This window comes from Wolffia australiana, chromosome 11 (assembly GCF_029677425.1).
Source record: "Wolffia australiana isolate 7733 chromosome 11, ASM2967742v1".
In the NCBI taxonomy this organism is placed as follows: Eukaryota; Viridiplantae; Streptophyta; class Magnoliopsida; order Alismatales; family Araceae; genus Wolffia; species Wolffia australiana.
In genome coordinates, this window is record NC_135845.1 from 2,644,262 (window position 1) to 2,664,319 (window position 20,058).

Consider the following 20,058-nt stretch of genomic DNA (forward strand, 5'->3'; position numbering starts at 1 on the left):
CTCTACGGTTTATCTCTCTCTCTCTCTTTCTATCAGTGTCCAAAAACACAAGTATCTATGTAGCATTAAATGTATCAATCCCTGTATCCGTCCATCCGTGTACACACCCTTCTGTCTGTATATGCATCTGTTTGTGATCAGTTTCTCTGCCCCTAGATCCATGAAAGAAATTAATTTTCTTGCATCCGTCTATGGATTTGTCTCGTATCTATCCAAGTATCCATCTATATATCGGTCAGTAATCTACCTAATAATCAACCTCGTAACCCAGCCTATGTATCTGTCATTTCCTATCGTTTTGGAAAGATGGGTTGACGGGTAGAGGGACGCACAAGTAGATTTTTAATGGGTTAATTAGAACGATAAAGACAGTAATGGAGAATATAAATGTATATTTTACCTGTTTTTTTTCTACCAATCTATCTTATCCCTCGGGCATTGATGAGCAGATGGTATCTGAGTGCACGTGAAGAGTCTCTAGTGTGAAAATGAGAAGAAGAAGCTGCATAAGCTTCCAAAAGGGGAGCAGAAGACGCATTCCCATCCATCTCCTGACAAAGCGGCGGATGCTCTGCTCCGGGCCATCCTCGCGACTGTTATCATGACACGAGCATGCACCGAATCCCCCCAAAATCGACTCGCCAGAGGCCAAACAGTGCGCGACAACAGGATAACCTAGAGAGAGACATGCGACGTATTCACACATGCAGACCCCGGAAATCTAGAAAGAGAAATAACGACGGTACGTAATCTATTCCCCCCTCCAAAAGGACAGAAACGAGATCTTGACCGGCCAAACTCGGCGCCTACAAATCCTCCCGCTGCCTCCTCGTCCAAGGTCTAGAGAGAGAGTGGGGGAGGCGTCGGAGGAGAGAAGCGGTCATCTCTCTCTCTAGAGGGGATCGCATGGGGAGATCGCAGTCGCGCTACAGAGGGGTGCGGCAGAGGCACTGGGGCTCCTGGGTGTCGGAGATCCGGCATCCCTTGCTGTAATAACCATCATCATCATCATCATGGCGGGATGTGTTATGTCTCTCTCATGGGTTGTGGGTGGTGGCAGGAAGACGAGGATATGGCTGGGGACGTTCGAGACGGCGGAGGACGCGGCGCGGGCGTACGACGAGGCGGCGCGGCTCATGTGCGGGCCGAGGGCGCGGACCAACTTCGCGCAGGACCCGAACGCGCCGGCGCGGGAGGCGGCGAGCTTCCTCTCCGCGCCGCTCATGGCTAAGCTGCACCGCTGCCACCTGGCGTCGCTCCAGGCGGTCCAGCCGGCGCCCGCCGCCGAGCCGGCCGCGGCGCAGGAGCTCGACGAGGACTGCATTGACCAGATGATCGACGAGCTGCTCGACGCCGACTACTGCGTCGAGATCGGCGACTCCCCCCCCTGAACGCGCCCCCCCTCCCCCCCCCGTTTATTTTTGTACAGGTACACTTACTTGCTAGTTACGAGTAGGGACGGGAAGTTAGGAGGAGGTGATGTTGAAGAGGGGTGACGTGGGAAGAGGAGAGAGGGCCACGCGGGGGGGGGGGGGTTTATTGGTGCTTCTTGCCGCCAGCGAGGATGCGAGAGATTTGGAGGCCGCGGCTGAAGGCTTGGTTGTAGAGGAGGCGGGTTTGGAACTCGGAGACGAAGGGGAACCAGGCCAGCACGGCCACCGGCGCGAAGATGATGAGCCCCATCATGTACTCGTACCCCCTCGCCAGCGCCTTCACCGATCCCCACAGTCCCAGCGCCTTCATCCCCGGTCTACACGTCTGCGCTATCTTCATGTATGCATAGATAGATGGATACATGGATGCATTATATACATTGATAGATCGATGGATAGGTAAATAGAGAGAACAGAGAAAGATGTGAGGGAAGGATGAGAGGGACAAGAGGGGATTCAGGGGATGAGGAAGATGTGAGGGAAGGATACATGGAGAGAGATAGAGATGGAGATAGAGAGAGGGAGAGGGAGAGAGATATAGAGATAGAGAGAGGGAGAGAGATAGAAATAGAGAGAGAGGGAGAGAGATAGAAATAGAGAGAGAGAAATAGAGATATAGAGAGATAGATATAAGAGAGAGGGAGAGAGAAATAGAGATAGAGAGAGATAGATATAAGAGAGAGGGAGAGAGAAATAGAGATAGAGAGTGAGGTAGATATAAGAGAGAGGGAGAGAGAAATAGAGATGGAGAGAGAGATATAAGAGAGAGGGAGAGGAAATAAAGATAGAGAGGGAGATAGATATAAGAGAGAGGGAGAGGAAATACAGATAGAGAGAGAGATAGATATAAGAGAGAGGGGGGAAGGAGAGAGAGATAGAGATATATATAGAGATATAGATGGAGAGAGATAGAGAGATAGATATATATAGAGAGAGAGGGGGAGAGAGAGGGAGGGGGAGGGGGAGAGAGAGAGAGAGAGAGGATGGGTTACAGGGGATGGGGAAGAAAATCTATAGGGAGGATAGATCTATTGAGGGGAGAGAGATGTCATGATACATTTACGCAGTGAGACCGGCGGATAGAGAGATAAAAAGATTACTAGACAGTGATATCTGTAAAGAGATTTAGAGAGAGATAGAAGGATAGATAGAGACCGTGAGAGATATAGAGAGATAGAAGGATAGATAGAGACCGTGAGATATATAAAGAGAGAAATACATATAGATAGAGCGCGTGAATATAGAGCGAGATAGAAAGATAACTGGAGAGGGTAAGATTTATATATTTAGAGAGAGAGAGAGAGACAGGAGAGAGAGAGAGAGTTAGTTACCTGAAGTAGGGCCCAACCCGTGGGCATAAAGGCGAGGACGCTGGCGAAGATGTCGGCGACGGTGAGATTGAGCAGTGTGAAAAGGATCACCAGAGTGCCCACGGATCCGAGAAACATGATCAGCTTGAGGATCCTGAACATCAGCTGAAAGTCGGCGCTGAATTTCTTCCTTCCCATCGACACGACCTGATCCCAAATCGAATCCAATAAAAAACAATTCCCCAAAAGATTCACAGAAAAAGATAAAAAATTCACCGCACCTTAAGGACGATCATTACGGCGAGGATGACTAGCCAGGAGAGGCCGTAAACCTTAGGTAACATGCGAGAAGTTAAGAGAATAAAAGGGAGAGATGGATAGATCATTAATAGAGATAGATCGGCAGTAGAGAGAGGTGTGGAAAGATATATATGGTGGGGAGAACGATAGAGAAAGAGAGAGAGAGAGAGATAAACCGTAGCGATATATGAATAGCTTTTTGTAGTGAAGAGAGGTGTAATAGTAGAGAGAAATAGAGATAGAGAGAGAAAGAGAGAGATAATCCGTAGAGATATAAAATTAACTTTTTGTAGTAAAGAGAGGTGTAATAGTAGAGAGAAAAAGAGATAGAGAGAGAAAGAGAGACAAGTAGATATATATAGAAAGATATATGTAGATAATAGAGAAATATCGAGATAAAGAGAAAACAACACAGATAGAGGATATATAGAGAGAGAGTACAAAGTTGCAGAGAAATAAAGAGAGAGAGAGAAAGAGAGTAATAGTAGAGAGATATAGATATATAGAGTGAAAGAGAGAGATAGTAGAGAGATATGGAGAGAAAGAGAGATGTATAGAGATAGTAGAAATATATAGATATATAGAGAGAGAAAGATATGTATCTACAGAGAAAGAGAGATATACAGATATGGTAAGAAAAATAGAGAGATATACATTTATGGTAAGAAAAGTAGATGTATATATATATATAGATATGGTAAGAGAAATAGAGATATATATATATATATATTTAGAGAGAAAAAGGGAGATATATAGATATATACGGGGAGAAAGAGAGAGATATAGATACATAGAGATAGTAGAGAGATTCAGGGATAGAGAGAGAAAGAAAGATAGATCGTAAAGAGATACATAGAAGAGAGAGACAGAGAGATGGAGAGATATAGACAGTGGAGAGAGGTGGGGATAGATTTATAGAGGAGAAAGAAAGAGATACATAGTAGAGAGATATATAGAGATAGAGAGAGAGAAAAATAAATAATAATGATAGATAGAGATGGAGAGGGAAAGAGGGAGACATAAAGTAGAGATAAATATAGATATAGAGAAAGAGAGATATATAGACATAAAGAGAGAGATATCTAGACAGTAGAGAAAGGTCGAGATAGATATAGAGTGGAGAAAAAGAGGTAGAGAGATAGAGAGAGAAAGAGAGATAAATAGTAGAGTACATACAAATAGAGAGAGACAGAGAGGTAGTAGATAGATATAGAGATAAAGAGATATAGAGAGAAAGAGAGATAACAGAGGGAGATAGTATACATATATATAAATATGGTTAGAGAAATTGAGAGATATAAGAGAGAAAAAGAGAGAGATACTACAGAAATAGAGAGAGAAAGACAGATAAATAGTAGAGTAGAGTAGAGTAGAGTAGAGTAGAGTAGAGTAGAGTAGAGTAGAGTAGAGATACCATGATGCTGGTGTCGCCGTTGGCGACGTGGAGGTGGTAGACGATGCCGTACTGGTAAAGGAGGAATCGGAGAGACAAGACGATCTCCCAGAACCGGCCCAGGAAGCCGGTATAGAGCAAGTGCTCCTGCTCCTCGGCCCACCAAGACTCCCAGCTCTTGTTGGCCGGCACCCCGATCCCCCCCCGGCTGCTGATCCACTTGGCCCAGTCCTCCCAGTCGTCCACCACCTTCTGCCACTCGAACCCCGACGGATTAAACAAGAAGGGCGCGAACAGCCACGACACCACCAGAAACCACAGCGACGACGTGATGAGCAGGTACGCCGCCGTGCCCGTCGCCACGGACCCGTACACCTGGTACGCCACCAGCAGCGCCATCAGCTCCAGCCCCTTCACGAAGTGGCTCCGCGAGTACATCCTGTAGTTCTCCGCGAACTTCTCGTGCCGCACCACGAAGCCCCGCCCCGTGGCGCGGTACTTGGCGCCCCCGTGCAGCACCGTGCGCCCGAAGTAGTGCGTCTTCGTCCCCAGCGAGAAGGTGAAGAAGACGGCGCAGAGCTGCAGCTGCATGATGACGATGTCGCCCAGGGCCGTCCGGAAGCCTCGCTCCAGCCCGATCTCCATCACCATCGGCAGCGCCATCAGCAGCCCCACCTGGACCAGCGACTGCGACGCCATGGCCGCTTCCAGCGGGTTGTTCCCCCTCGACCGCGCCTGCTTCATTATCGCCTTCTCCAGCCCGCTCAGCGTCAGGTACAGCTTCCCGTACAGGAACACGTACACCACCAGCACCACCATCTGCACCCAGGTCAAACAGTTTTTTTTTTTCTTTCCACCGTTAAAACGGACCACGGATGACGACAAGGCTCGCCGTTTCGTTCCCTCCCGTCCCCCTCTGTATAGTCCGGGGACCCGAATGAGATGGTTTTTTCCGTCGCAGGACGAAAAAACCCTCTCGTCTGCGAGGTTGGACGAAAATCGGGACGGAAATTCGCTCCGAGACCTCTGAATGAGACGGTTATAGTCCACTCTAACGAAAAAACTGTCCCGTCCGCATCCCTGCACTGATTTCGGGCGTCAGACGGGACTATCTTCGTCCCGTCCCATCCATCGTCCACGTCCCGAACGATCCGGAACTATACTAGTGCAGGGATGCAGATGGGATAGTTTTTTCATCCCAGAATGAAAAAATCGTCCCGTCCGCGAGGTTAGACGAAAACTGGGACGGAAATTCGTCCGGTGACGGACGGACTGGACGGTTTTCATCCACTAGGACAAAAAAACGTCCCGTCAGAGGTCTCACACGAAAAAACTGTCCCGTCCGCATCCCTGCACTGATTCAGGACATCATACGGGAGATCTCGTCCCGTCCATCGTCCACGGCCAGGACGATCCGGAACTATACCCGTCTGTGATGTTCGACGGCAAGGATGATGAAATGGAGGATTGATGACGCTTTCATTTCTGTCCTTGATGTACCCAGACCCGACATCAGAAGACGATAGAGGGAATGAGTAATTTCAGATAGCCTTCTTTACTGATATCCGGACATCAGATGCTGTTTTTCATCCCTATATCAGCATCTGTCTTCGTCTCAAAGGTTTGATGACTATATCTGATATCAGTGTCTAAGATTGGTTTTTTTGATATTCTACATCAAAGGTCAGCATGATTTGGTCAACCTTATTATTTGCCCCATACTTGATAATTTTCCCACTACCTGTTACTTTTAAAGCATTTACTATTTTTTCAGGAGGGGACAATGGTCAATGGGTGCTTATTTTCTAGAGTGATATCTGGATAGCAGATATCAAAATCTGGATTCCGGCATCCGCCATGTCCAATATCTGGCCCATGGCTTGGCCCGTAATCTGGTACTGGCGTAGCAGAAATCAATATCCAATGTCTGGTACCAGCATAGGGGATATAATGAACGAAAATGACGGTTGACGTCAATTGTCCATCGTACGTAGACCACGTCAACGTCAACGTCAACGTGCGGGTCGATGACGTTGACGTGCGGGGAACACTTGTTACTCTGGGTTGAAAGAGAAGGGATTGATTACCATGGAGCTGACGTAGAAACCGACGGTGGTGAAGTAGCAGGAGAGCATGCGGAAGAAGTCGAAGCGGTGGCCGAGCCGGTAAATATCGCGGCTGAGGATCTGCTCGCCGTTGCCGCAGGCGACCTTGGCCTCAAAGAGGGAGATCTGGTTCATGCCCACGTCCCGTCCTTTACCCACTTGGATGTACTCATGGTGGGTGATATTACCGCGACGGAGCGTCGAGTTAAACCCTGAAAGCGAAGAACAGAGAGCGAGAGAGATGTTTTAATTCGCCATCATCCTCAACATTTGTACGACGGGATGACGATGACGAGATTATGTCGTCCCTTTTAAAACTTCGGTCAGATCACGTAAGGGTCATGAAACAGGACGGAATCCAGTTCTTCATCAGTCATCCGTCCTGATATCGTGAGGGAATCCCGGACGATGACGATGAAGATGACGTGTTATGGATGACGATAACGGATTTAGCTTTAAAAGAGGACCTAGGAAGTTAAAAGGGAAGAGAAGAAAGGCCGTGAGAGCGCACCTGCGAAGATGTCCTCGCTTAGATTTATGCCGCGAGAAGCCTTGCTGATGCCACCCCTCGTCATGTGAAAGAGTCTGTCGAAGACGTCTGGGTGGCCGTAATGAAACCGAACCCTAATCAAGTGAAACTAAACATTTACCAAAGTCTTTAGGACAATGGTCGCTCGTTGCGGTTCACTTTATTCTAAAGATGTCACTAGACGACTAATTTCATCTCAGTTCTAAAACAACACAAAGGGCTTAACCTGGCAAGCAACTACCAATGCATTGTTTATTACTGTTTACCGTCACCGACGTGACGAGAGGATGACGATAAAAAGACATTCAGAGAGCAGGGCACGTCGACATTGATCAGAGGTGGACGTTTTGTCCATGACTGCATCAACATCAACGGCCATCAACTTCATCGCCTGTGACAAAGTCTGTGAAGTCAATGATGTTAACGGTTGACGTCGCCAACGGTGATCCCGTTTACGTAACATTCAACCTTACGTCATCCAAAATTCGTAACCGTCAACGCGCCATGACGATTTTGGTGCGGCGATTGACGTGCACCGAACTCTACAAATAGTCATCGTTGTTCGTGGAACGATGACGATGACGAGAGGTTTTGGGCGAGGATGACGATTTTCGTCAACGTCTGCAAATATTATAAGCGGGAAGGATTGAACTAACTTCAAGGGGCTTGCGAGAACTCGTTGGCCGATCGTGACGAAGCTCGTCTCCTGGTTGGACATGAACCACGCTAAAGACGACACGCTGCACGAGAGAGCAACAGCATCAAACATTAGTCTACAAAACGAAGAAGTTAAGTTTCATTAATTTATGCGAGTGAGAGCTGACCCCCCAGTAAATATATGTTCGCGGACGCCGAGGATGGTCGGCGGACGCACGCCGTGATCTTCATTGAATTCCTCGAGAAGATTCCTCATCTTAAGAGCTTCTTCCATGTAATTATCCTACATCATGTTCCAAGCTTGGGTGTTAAATCTATTGCGAATAACATATAAAACATATAAAACCGGGTCGCGGCAGACCTGATTCATATCAATTGTCTGAAGGGCCTCCCCTCGCGTGAATATTATCGCATGATTCTGATTTTCCGGCTTTCCTTCGCCTAACTTTGCTGGACCAGGTAATTTTATGCGGTATATTTCCTGTAACACACATATAACACTCTTTTTTATTTCCTGTGCTGCGCGAAAATGATGGTTTTGAATCGACGACGAAGAGTACCTGATCAAGATTTTCGACTGCCTTCACCAGGACCGAGTAGTAGACTTTCTGTACCATTCCACCTTCTCTTTCTTCAACTTCGTCGATGTATGCCACGCGAAGAGACGGATAGCTGTACCCAAATGTTTAACCTTATGAGCGAGGTGATATTTTCGTACCCAAACGGATAGCTGTACCCATACTCGATTCTTCTTAAGAATTGATACTTGCGCACTTTAACATTCCCAAGCACAATTTTTCGTCAATCATCAACAATGTTTTTTGTTTTGCGAATTTGATGACGAATATCAAAATTGTCATCGAAAACGCGTCATCGTCCGCTGAGTCAGTTACGCTGGAAATTTCGTCATCGTCAACCCAGTAAATGAACGGGCGTAACTCAGCATAATGAAGATAGAGTCTACGACGATGACGGATATCAAAATCGTTATCGAAATTTAGTCAACGGCTGCAGCTTGGTGACACTTACAGTACCAATACCGTATCGTATCTCGTCATCTGAACGAAGTATGATGACGATATCATTATCGTCATCCTGCTGAGGACAAATGACCGACGATGATGACTCGTTATCATTCTCTTATCATCGGTGACCGCGAAGATCGATGACGTTGCGTGATGACATTAGGGTTCACGTCGGTAGGACATAAACGTATGTCTACCAAGAAATGTAAGTGATAATGAGGTTGGAAATCAGAGCTTACTTGACCATAAGATTCAAGATATCGGTGGCTCGGCGATCCCCGCACTGTTTTTGATTTCCGTAGTTTTGACAGGTAGCGACATAAGTGAACTTCATAGCTGCTACGGCTTCCAGCTGTGCGCAGAGAGATCTCTGGCTCTTCTTCTCCTCCTCGGGTGGATCGGCCACGGCTTTGTAACCCTCCAATATCTCTGCATTGTCGATTTTTTTTCTGTAGTCAAGATAATGCCCTCTTCATGAACAAGCAAAGACAAAATTTTGGCTTTCCTCACCGCTTTCAGATGCCATGTCCAGAAAACCTTGGAGCTTCAAAGCTCTGTGATAGTACATCATCCCTCGCACTGGCCCATGAAATACAATGTAATTAGCAAGGTTTCTGATTTAAGGATGTGAGGTATTTATCAAGCAGAAACTCGAAGAAAAGAAAGAAAATATGAGGTTTGGAATGGTACCTGTTCTGCATAAAGTCTGCCCTCTTAATGAGGCCCAATGGCGAAGGTGCAAGACATTCTCTTCATTCCCCCATATCTCACTCTCTGATTCACAACTGAGTCGCTCCTTGAAATTGTTCCATTCATCTGAGATAATCTAGATAAGATTAGATCTCTAGTTTTGGCTAAGTGAGTTTTCCGAAAGGAAAAAGATAGCTTGAAGTGAGAGAGAGAGAGGGAGAGAGAGGGAGGGAGAGAGAGAGGGAGAGGGAGAGAGGGGGGAGAGAGGGGGGAGAGAGGGAGGGAGAGAGAGGAGAGGAGAGAGGAGAGAGAAAGGGAGAGAGAGAGAGGGGAGAGAGGGGGGAGAGAGGGGGGAGAGAGGGAGGGAGAGAGAGGGAGAGGGAGGAAGAGAGGGAGAGTGAGAAAGGGAGAGAGAGAGAGAGAGGGAGAGAGGGAGAGAGGGAGAGAGGGAGAGAGGGAGAGAGAGAGGGAGGGAGGGAGAGAGGGAGAGAGAGGGAGAGGGAGAGAGAGGGAGAGAGAGGGGAGAGAGGAGGAGAGAGAGGAGAGGAGGAAGAGAGGAGAGTGAGAAAGGAGAGAGAGAGAGAGAGGAGAGAGGAGAGAGGAGAGAGGGAGAGAGAGAGAGAGAGAGGAGAGAGGGAGGGAGAGAGGGGGAGAGAGAGAGGGATAGAGAGGGAGAGAGAGAGAGAGAGGGAGAGAGAGGGTGAGAGAGAGGGAGAGAGAGAGAGGGATAGAGAGGGTGAGAGAGAGGGAGAGAGAGAGAGGGATAGAGAGGGAGAGAGAGAGGGATAGAGAGGGAGAGAGAGAGGGAGAGAGAAGGAGAGAGAGAAAGAGGGAGAGAGAGAGAGGGATAGAGAGGGAGAGAGAGAGGGAGAGAGAGAGTCTTAAAACCGAAAAAAGAACCTGGGAAGATCTTTTGTAGGTAGAATATAATCGATACACCGTCTTCGTTCTCGAGTTCCAGATCGTTTTTAGAGTACACAGTTTCTTCACTGTAATACGGAGTCAGCACGCTGCAAGCAGATGCCAGACATTTCACTATAAGTTTATATCACAGAACGACAAGATGTATACATTTTAAGAAAGTTTTAATCAGTCCTTTTCTTTTTTTATTGATATTATATACCTGAAAGAGAGCATTTTGCGGACTCTTGGTGCACGCGGCATATCCATGAATAGCGAGTTAGAGAAAAATGCTATCCTCCTTCTTGCTTCAAGGTTTGTAGGGACATCAATGGCGGACTCTCTGACCGTCAACAAAAGGTACAACCTCTTGATCTGCAATAAATTAAAGATCTCCAAACAGTGAGCGTCTTATTCTTTGAAAAAGAAATAAGCCCAATTCTTTAAGCACCTGTTCTTCCCATTGTGGTGTAATCACGTCTGGCAACTCAACGGCTGGCCTTGAATCCGTACCTGCGAAGAGCTGCCTTCCAGGAACTGAATCCTTGTAGCCATGTCCAAGGTCGGCCAACTCGCTGAAAACGACAAACTTTAGAAAATTGACGGCGTTCATAATTCGAAAAAAAAAAACATATGGCCTGTTACACGGACCGTATCTCGTTCACCATCATATCCCGCGTGACCACTTCCAGCATGTCTTGAAGTAGCAAGACAACGGTATCCCTCTTCGACGAACCACCGTCTTTCTGTAAATTGCATACATGATTTGAAGCTAAGTATGCTATAAGTAGTCGAAACAAGGAGAAATACGAAGGAAAGGCTGTCGGTAGGTAGATTTTTTTTGAGCTAGGAGACGTGACTCACTAGAATTACGACGAGTTCCACAAATTTTCTGACCAACAGTGGCAGAGCACGCATCCTAAAGTTTGCCAGGAACGTGTTCTTTGAGATGTTAAGCTCAACTTCTTTGATGATTATGCCGATTATCCTGCGGTGAATTAATTAAGTAAAAGTCAAGACGAGTCAAGTGTAAACCATGCGTGAGGAATGCCGGAAATGAGAACGAAAATGGCATTTTGGGTAGTTAGAGAAAGGAAACTTGAGCAGAATGGTAGAAGCAAAGGATTTTTTCTCAAAAAATTTAAACCAACACAAAATTAAAGAAAATAATAAAAGAACCTTTTCTCGTTTTCTTCGAAGGACTCGTAGCATTCAAAAATTTTAAAACAAGAAAAAATTAAATAAAATAATAAAAGGACCTTTTCTCGTTTTCTCCGACCACTAAGAGATTTAGAGCGACTTTGAAGGACTCGTAGCATTCAAAAATTTTAAAACAAGAAAAAATTAAATAAATTAATAAAAGGACCTTTTCTCGTTTTCGCCGACCACTAAGAGATTCAGAACGACTTCGAAGGACTCGTAGCATTCAAAATTTTAAAAACAAAAAAGATTTAAAGAAAATAATAAAAGGACCTTTTCTCGTTTTCTCTAACCACTAAGAGATTCAGAACGACTTTGAAGGACTCGTAGCATCCAAAATTTTAAAAAGAAAAAAAAATTAAAGAAAATAATAAAAGGACCTTTTCTCGTTTTCGCCGACCATTAAGAGATTCAGAACGACTTTGAAGGACTCGTAGCATCCAAAATTTTAAAAAGAAAAAAAAATTAAAGAAAATAATAAAAGGACCTTTTCTCGTTTTCGCCGACCATTAAGAGATTCAGAACGACTTTGAAGGACTCGTAGCATTCAAAAATTTTAAAACAAGAAAAAATTAAATAAAATAATAAAAGGACCTTTTCTCGTTTTCGCCGACCATTAAGAGATTCAGAACGACTTTGAAGGACTCGTAGCATTCAAAATTTTAAAAAGAAAAAAAAATTAAAGAAAATAATAAAAGGACCTTTTCTCGTTTTCGCCGACCACTAAGAGATTCAGAGCGACTTTGAAGGACTCGTAGCATTCAAAAATTTTAAAACAAGAAAAAATTAAATAAATTAATAAAAGGACCTTTTCTCGTTTTCGCCGACCACTAAGAGATTCAGAACGACTTCGAAGGACTCGTAGCATTCAAAATTTTAAAAACAAAAAAGATTTAAAGAAAATAATAAAAGGACCTTTTCTCGTTTTCTCTAACCACTAAGAGATTCAGAACGACTTTGAAGGACTCGTAGCATTCAAAAATTTTAAAACAAGAAAAAATTAAATAAATTAATAAAAGGACCTTTTCTCGTTTTCGCCGACCATTAAGAGATTCAGAACGACTTTGAAGGACTCGTAGCATTCAAAATTTTAAAAAGAAAAAAAAATTAAAGAAAATAATAAAAGGACCTTTTCTCGTTTTCGCCGACCACTAAGAGATTCAGAGCGACTTTGAAGGACTCGTAGCATTCAAAAATTTTAAAACAAGAAAAAATTAAATAAAATAATAAAAGGACCTTTTCTCGTTTTCTCTAACCACTAAGAGATTCAGAACGACTTTGAAGGACTCGTAGCATTCAAAATTTTAAAAACAAAAAAAATATATAGAAATTAATAAAAGGACCTTTTCTCGTTTTCTCCGACCACTAAGAGATTCAGAACGAGTTTGAAGGACTCGTAGCATTCAAGGACGGCGCATTTCATATATTCATCGGAACAAATGCGCCTCCACAGGTCAGAGTCCTTGGATCGAAACTGAGCCGCCATGTCGAGCGCGATGGGAATCTGCATGAACGATGAAATGCTTGAGTCAAGAAAATGACCCACGTTAGACCAATAAAATATTTTGAAAATCTCCTAAATAACCTTGCTGGCTAGCAAAAATGGCGGCCATTGTATTAGGGTTAGGCTGGGATCGGAGGAATAAGGAACCAGCATGAGATCCATTTCCCTGGATGACGAAAAAAGAAGCGCTTCAGCATACAAGCAGCACAAATAATCAAAAAACGTTCTAGAATATCTTTGAAGGGAGGATCTTTTCCTATCGCTGATAAGATCTTCCTCTCTGAAGCTGCAGATAACTTCATTCCACAATTGAGCGAATTTCGCTGCCTCCGTCCTCTTGCTTGGAGAAGCCTGCGTCGAATGCAAGATTACGTTGCAGAAAATACATTGAATTTTTTTTTTTTGAAGAAATACATTGAATGAAATAAGGTCTAAATCTTGAGGTACCTCAGCAAAGCGTTTCGATAATGAGAAGCCTCTTCGTCGGGATTTTTCTGACGGGACCAAATATGTATTGAAGGCCCCAGGAAGAGATTGAAATCGGGATCTCAGCATTCCCAGTGTTCGTATCTGTAGTCGCGTAATGAGATGACCAATGAGAAATTTTCTCATGTTTATAAACCTTTGTTTCTCAGAAAAAGGCCAACAGAAAATGAGCTTAATCTCCGGTTTTTACCTCTCCTAGTCGGCCAAAAGCTCCAGAAAATCCTCCGCAAATGGTAGAGAAGATGGCGTACCATATTTGAGTATCCATAAAGTAAACCTGTATAGCATGGAAACATATTTGAACGACTATTTTTAGGATGTAATGAAATTTTATTTCTCAAAATCTGGGAAAGTTTCTGCGTACCAGTATCACAGGTGCCCACAGTGCAACTACGGCGCCGATATTACTTGAAGCTGCGTCGAAACAAGTTTCCAATGTCATTGCGAGCTTCTACTTGAGGAAGATTAATAGCAACAAAATAATGTTACCATTCGGGAAAAACTCGTGCCACGCGTAATTAACATGTCGGACTTTCATGATATCTTTCGTGGGATTTACCAAGGGTTTTATCTGTGAATGAAGTTGAAGTCAATTCCCAAGAGTTGGGCAACAAGACCCACATGAACTTCAACAAGAGAGAAGAGAACCTGGACGAAGAAGCTGAAGGCCAATTTACTGCACAATAGAAGCACCCAGAACAAGGTATACCTGAAACACCAGAAATTTGCTTAAATTCATTTTCTTAGTTAAACCGTAAGTGGGTAGATATCCTTCCTATGAACTTACTTGAAAAGCGCAAACTGGCTTTCATGCATTCCTCTCGCGACATAAATTCTTGGCTGCACGTAAAAAAACTCAGGTAAAGAAATAATGTCCTACTGCAGTTACAAACTAGTTGGAAACATGATGGACAAACAAGGCAAATTAATATTTTTAAAATATATTTTTCACATATAAATTCCCGCCACATCCTCATTATCATGGATAACTATAAAGAATTTTCACGGCGATCCCTCAAAATGTACCAACTGGTTAATATCAAGTCGAATGCTGCGCTAAAGGAAGCAGAAAGTGGGATAAATTGAAGGCATACACCATGAAGCAAGATTTAGCAGGTTTTACTTTTACAGTAGTTTTTACAGTAGTCTAGAAAGGCCAATGAGCTACCAGACCACGTTAATCAGTAGTTATAAGATTTCCAATAGAATTTGACTTCTTAATTCTTCGTTGCACTATCTCACATAAATCACACGGAAATTCTCGAAACTACCATGATTTAGGATAACCATAAACCATAACTTCAAGGGGGATCGACTTTTTAAAATCTCATGAGGCACATACCACGATGTGCAAATACTAAGGAATCTCATTATTCCGTTCAAAAGTGATCGTTATGTCAGACATAGTGAATGTACACTGGAATGTATATTAGAATGTATAGTGAACGTACCTGGGACCACCAGAGGAGAAACCTGACGAGGTGCCAATCAGAATTCTCAATCCATCGTCTTAGCAGCGGAAAAACAAATAACACTGCTGCCAGTATGTTTGGCGTCAAGTACAAGACGACAGCCATTATATATATAGGGGGGACGCCTTTTAGCTGACGCAGCCATTTTGTTATGTCTTTCATTGGCTCTGGCACAGTGACTGCTTGGAAGGACCTCAGGTAACAAAGAGGCAAGATAATTACCCAAACCAGGCTCACAATAATTTTGAGAATATTTCTCAGAACGTCGGTAAATCTCCATCTGTGATAACCGGGAAAGTTTATGACAAAGTCCAGAATGCCTGCAAATAACAATTTTTTTAGGTGATGACACGAACTGAGCAGTGGAAAAGAAAGTCCAAACATATGGATGACATATTATGTTTATCTTGAATAATAGTAGGAAAACTTCACGACTAATATAAAGTTGTCGAGACATTTCTCTTTCAATAGAGGAAAACGGACACATGTGACGCGGAATCAAATACTTAAACCACAACGGCCAACTGATGCGGCGAACACATTTACAATACTAGGAATTACAGAAGTATTATAGGAGATATCCGACTAAATTTTTTTATCTGGAGATGTATGATAAAAAATGAATAGAATTTACGAAATGGAAACGAGTACTCTGGATGGTACGAGGAAAAATATAAGGTCTCTCGATTATTTTCATGGTCACCGTGATTTTGCATACCTTTACCATTTAAAGTAAGGGGATGCCTCTTTTATCTCCGTTCCTTAAGTATGAGAGATTCATTGTTAAAGTTTTAAGCATAAACGCAAGAGTTAAATTCTAAATTAAATGAAGACTACCAAATGGTTAAATAAGTATCAATACTTTGGAGTAAGCGGAGGAAGGCTGCTGTGATAAATATGCTGGAAACTGAATAGAGTATATTTTTCTGGAAAATATCCTTTACTGAAGAAGCACTCCATGCCACTATAATCATTGCCTGTTCGAGGAAAAATCGTTAGTCTAAAAAAATGGCCATCAACTTCAATATTGAGAATCGAAATTTGTCGATCACCTGTAATGCCAAAATATAGAATGTCCACAAGCGATCGAAACTCCTAAAGACATGCCAAAACGTTCTGCTTTCGACGAAGTTTGTCTTCCCAGTGCTCTTTCCTCTGTCTCTGCGAGGAGGGTGAACAACCTATATATTAAAATAGTAGCAAGCGATAAAAAATGACACATTTAATAGAGTGCTCGTATGTTATCCTCATAGTACCTGAGCTAGAGGTCTGTACTCATAAGTAGATTTAAAAAACTCTCCATCGTCTTGCATAGGCCATCCCAAGGAGAAACAATCATCGGACCTGGGTATCGAAACACAGCGTCGGGTGTCAAATGATAAGTAATGCCTCATATCTGAGTGTAAGGAAATAATTCCTCTCACGAACCAGAAATATTCATTGAGATCGTCATAGTTGCACCAAGATGAATGAGGGGCTTTTCCATTCTTGCTTTTTTTGGACTCCTGTGAATCGGTAGTTAACGCGGTGTTCATTTCGCTGAAGGACTTCAATATCAATTATTGTATAATGTTCTATACTGTCTAATGTACCTTCTCGATTACGCGATATATTGGAGTTACAACTTTTCGCAGGAATGCCTCATCATCCCCGCCATATGAGGGTTTAATGTTCTCTCCCGTTACGATACTGACATTTCCAGCCAATAGGCCGTGAAGCTCATATGCCATCTTAATCAAAAGCGTAAATCGGTGTAAATGCCTTATCATAAACATGCGTGTTTGATCTGATAATCACAATTGATGAAACCAACGAAAAAGAGAAGAAACCTTACGTTGTGAAAGATATAACAAAGACACTCTGGCATGAATCGAATGTTAGCAGCTTCGCCCCAAATAAGAAGGTATAGTCCCATGTACAGGATCTTTCTCTGTTGTACTTCAAGTTGTGCTTGAGGAAGCCTAAGATACAAGATTCCAGAATCTATTGAAATCCAAACATAATGTGTACACCATTTTAAAATTTCCACTTCCGTTTATTGGCAAAATGTTTTTCATACCTTAAGCTGTGCTTGCGTCCCAAGAACTTGCACCATGTTTTATAGTTTTTAAACAATTTGCTCATTACTCCATCTACAGCACGATCATCCAACTAGACATGGTTCATGTTCATGAAATACGCAATCAGACATCATTGGCAGACATGTACAGAGTATTTTATGAATTACTTATTCTCAAAAGCCAATTTAATAATTTGATTCACATAAAAGATAACCTATAAAAAAAATAAAATATAACATTTAAAATATCATTCCCTAATAATTAGTTTATTCATCGTTATTGAAAAATAGTTCACTATTTCAGTTTTATAGCTCGTTGAAGAGAAACCGCGAAAATAGATTTGAAAATCGCCTTAAGTGAATGTTTTCCTTAGCTTTGTATCTTGACTGGATGGGAATTAGCAAAAGAAATGACACTGATGTCTAATGTGATTAAAATTTCATGCGACCATTGCATTAGAAACATAAAAAATACTTTTGTTTGGTGCTTGCCTCAATAGGTCAGACCTAAGATTATCACCCAAGACAAGATGATTTCGTAGATCTTTCAATATAAAGAGGGTATCAACACAATGCGAATTTTAACCTTACTAAGTAGTAAGTAAAATAAAGTGCTGTAATTCCCAATGGGTCAACGAGTATCCTTTTTTTCCTAGCTTGAGTTACAGTTAAATGACTTTTAAAGTGTGAGAATCACAATATGATATTTCAATGACTACTATAGGAAGAAAATCTAAACACTTGTAACAATTAACTATTAGAAAAAAAAATATTCAACATAAAAAGGAGGTGCTCTGATTAGGAATAAACAGTGCAGACATAGTTGTCACATGTATGAAATACGTACCTTATTAAGTGGCTCAGGCTTTGGAGTTAACCTTATGTGGACGTTTGCAAGTAGAAGAATTAGATGCTCTCTTTGGTTTCGGACGTTATCTTTCTGCAGTTTAGTGTTAAGTTCAGATAGACCTTAAGGCTGAGGAAATTTATTCGTTCGACGATTCTAGCTCTACCTGAAAACCGAACATTGCTCTCAGCCAGTCCAGGAGATCTAAGTCTCCACTTTTCTGTCTAAGTGGCTCAAAGGCGGGGGGCCATTGCAAACCACGGCTGTTTCTCAGAGCAGAAACTGACGCCTTTACCTGGATAGGAATAAAAGAAGGAAATATAGTTGAAAAACGTTAATCTGAGTGATCCCTTGAAGTACAAGGTAGTCCACAAAAATTAAGAAGTGAGGCAAAGACACCAAAATGAGACTGGTTTGCGCCGCATCCACTGTATTTATGTGAATTTACGAGTTTAGTTTGGTTGGTGTGCTTTTACCTCTTCGAGTTGCATTATGGCCTGTGAAGCACCGGCGGCATCTAGGGGCAAAATGTTGTACGGTGCGTAAATTTCCTTCTTTTCCTGGACATCTTTTGCGGCAGCAATAATCTGAAAATAAAAACCGATCAACCACGAAGGAAGGATACTATCACTTAATATGATAAATGTTTCCAAAGAGAGATGACTAGATACTACCTCAGGAGCTACTTCCTCCACTTTTTCTGTTTTATTAACAGCACAGAGAACTTCAAACAGCACTCCAGCCGTCTGGTACGCTTTTCCGAGTTGCGCTCTACAGATTAAATATATATTATAGCAAGTTCACCATAACAAGTGGCTGGGTTAACCATTTAAACAGTTTGGCTTTTGACATTGTCGATACCTATCAGCTTGTTCCCCTTTGTCCAGAGCTCTGACGTAATGTTCATAGTACTGTTGGTAGAAACTCTCTATCTCTCTGGCATCACTCTTTTTAACCCTCGCTGTGAGGCTGGGGCCGTTGTCCTTTAATACATTCATCACAGGAAGTCAAAACACATTTATACGTGTGGGGCGTCTTCTAAATAATTCGATAATATGGAATTTCTTTTATATATTCATCAGAAAGAAAGTCAATGAAAAGAAAACACTAGTGAAAGCGCACGAAAGATTGGCACTACGGTTGTAAGCGAGATTTTTTTCCTACTCCACTTTGAGAAATAAGACTGCTTCAGTCGCCTAAGGAAACGCAAGCATTTGAACTACGATTCAACAATCATGGGTACCCGCCAAAATGCGATAAATGTAGGCGTCGAAGAGCTCCAGAACGAAGTCATAGCTGCCAAATGGCAGTGTCTCTATTCATCGTAAATAGGTCATCCCTTTTAACGTAAAGGTACAAGGAGATTCAAAACCGTCAAGATCAGTGCATAAAACTATGCCAAAAATGGACGTCGTTCTTGAGCAAAAGTGCACCAGATAAACCAACTGTTTAAGGATTTGGCCCAGATCACGAGGCATTTGAAATAATAGCAGTACATCTTTCCAGTACGGGAACTCGTGTTAAACTTTTTCATCTTTAACTTTTTGCGCGTTGTTTTAAACTATACCTCAATCAATTTCCATAACTTCATTAAAAGTTTCTAATTGTATGAATTGCTAGTGGAAAGAATTTCTAATGGATGAGCCGGAGTTACCCTTTCCAATCGTTGAAGCAGAGAGGTTTTAAATTGTCGAACTCCGCGACCGCTGGAGCTTGGATCAAGTCGGTGTGCCTTCTCGAATGCATAAAATCGGCCTGACCATCCAGAAAAAAGAAACAGAAATTCCACAGCATCGTTTTACTATAATTTTTTTGAATAATGAAGTAGAACCGCAAGAAAAGCGATTGTTTCAAACGTTTTATTATTACTTTTTTTTTAATAATGAAGTAGAACCGCAAGAAAAGCGATTGTTTCAAACGAGGAACAAAAACTTTGAAAGTACACTCACACAAATAAGCCACGCGCGGGCGCTCTGAGTCGAGCTCGGCAGCGACGCGCAGAATTGGAGTGATGCTACCGAGAGACGATGGAACGACCTCGTTGTCGAAGACTTCCTGCGAGAACGTCGTCATCATCGCAGCGCTCCTCGATGGCCGTCGCGTCAGCGCCGAAGGACCGGACTCCGATCCGGTCGGCGGCGTCGCCAT

The 20,058-nt window shown here is 42.9% G+C and overlaps 2 protein-coding genes across 2 annotated transcripts; one reads left to right on the forward strand and one right to left on the reverse strand.

Annotated features, from left to right (window-relative positions):
• Window positions 1–720: 720 nt before the first annotated feature.
• On the reverse strand, window positions 721–20,058 carry CALS5 (callose synthase 5). The gene is made up of 42 exons (XM_078583142.1): window positions 19,860–20,058; window positions 19,565–19,665; window positions 18,772–18,893; window positions 18,585–18,681; window positions 18,387–18,497; window positions 18,077–18,205; window positions 17,911–18,003; window positions 17,064–17,155; window positions 16,839–16,965; window positions 16,597–16,734; window positions 16,433–16,509; window positions 16,261–16,348; window positions 16,057–16,185; window positions 15,867–15,981; window positions 14,984–15,324; window positions 14,320–14,372; window positions 14,181–14,241; window positions 14,022–14,103; window positions 13,897–13,946; window positions 13,723–13,809; window positions 13,494–13,616; window positions 13,306–13,397; window positions 13,128–13,215; window positions 12,886–13,046; window positions 11,207–11,330; window positions 10,994–11,088; window positions 10,794–10,917; window positions 10,566–10,717; window positions 10,343–10,452; window positions 9,443–9,568; window positions 9,263–9,331; window positions 8,992–9,181; window positions 8,288–8,399; window positions 8,089–8,208; window positions 7,895–8,010; window positions 7,727–7,810; window positions 7,053–7,165; window positions 6,524–6,753; window positions 4,458–5,255; window positions 3,025–3,075; window positions 2,765–2,950; window positions 721–1,767 (listed from the first exon to the last, which is right to left on the reverse strand). The coding sequence occupies exons 1-42, from the start codon at window positions 20,056–20,058 to the stop codon at window positions 1,537–1,539; spliced, it is 5,787 nt and encodes a 1,928-aa protein (XP_078439268.1). The 3' UTR covers window positions 721–1,536.
• LOC144709234 (ethylene-responsive transcription factor ERF003-like) lies at window positions 791–1,475 on the forward strand. Its single transcript, XM_078582704.1, has 2 exons — window positions 791–989; window positions 1,061–1,475. The coding sequence occupies exons 1-2, from the start codon at window positions 907–909 to the stop codon at window positions 1,389–1,391; spliced, it is 414 nt and encodes a 137-aa protein (XP_078438830.1). The 5' UTR covers window positions 791–906; the 3' UTR covers window positions 1,392–1,475.

Coding starts and splice junctions, on each gene's coding strand:
- CALS5 (XM_078583142.1), bottom strand. CDS start 20,058: ATGGCGACGCCGCCGACCGGATCGGAGTCCGGTCCTTCGGCGCTGACG. Junction 14,373..14,983: donor TTCTCCTCTGGTGGTCCCAG/GTACGTTCACTA, acceptor TTTTACGTGCAG/CCAAGAATTTATGTCGCGAG. Junction 7,166..7,726: donor GTTCTCGCAAGCCCCTTGAA/GTTAGTTCAATC, acceptor TCACTTGATTAG/GGTTCGGTTTCATTACGGCC.
- LOC144709234 (XM_078582704.1), top strand. CDS start 907: ATGGGGAGATCGCAGTCGCGCTACAGAGGGGTGCGGCAGAGGCACTGG. Junction 990..1,060: donor GAGATCCGGCATCCCTTGCT/GTAATAACCATC, acceptor GGGTGGTGGCAG/GAAGACGAGGATATGGCTGG.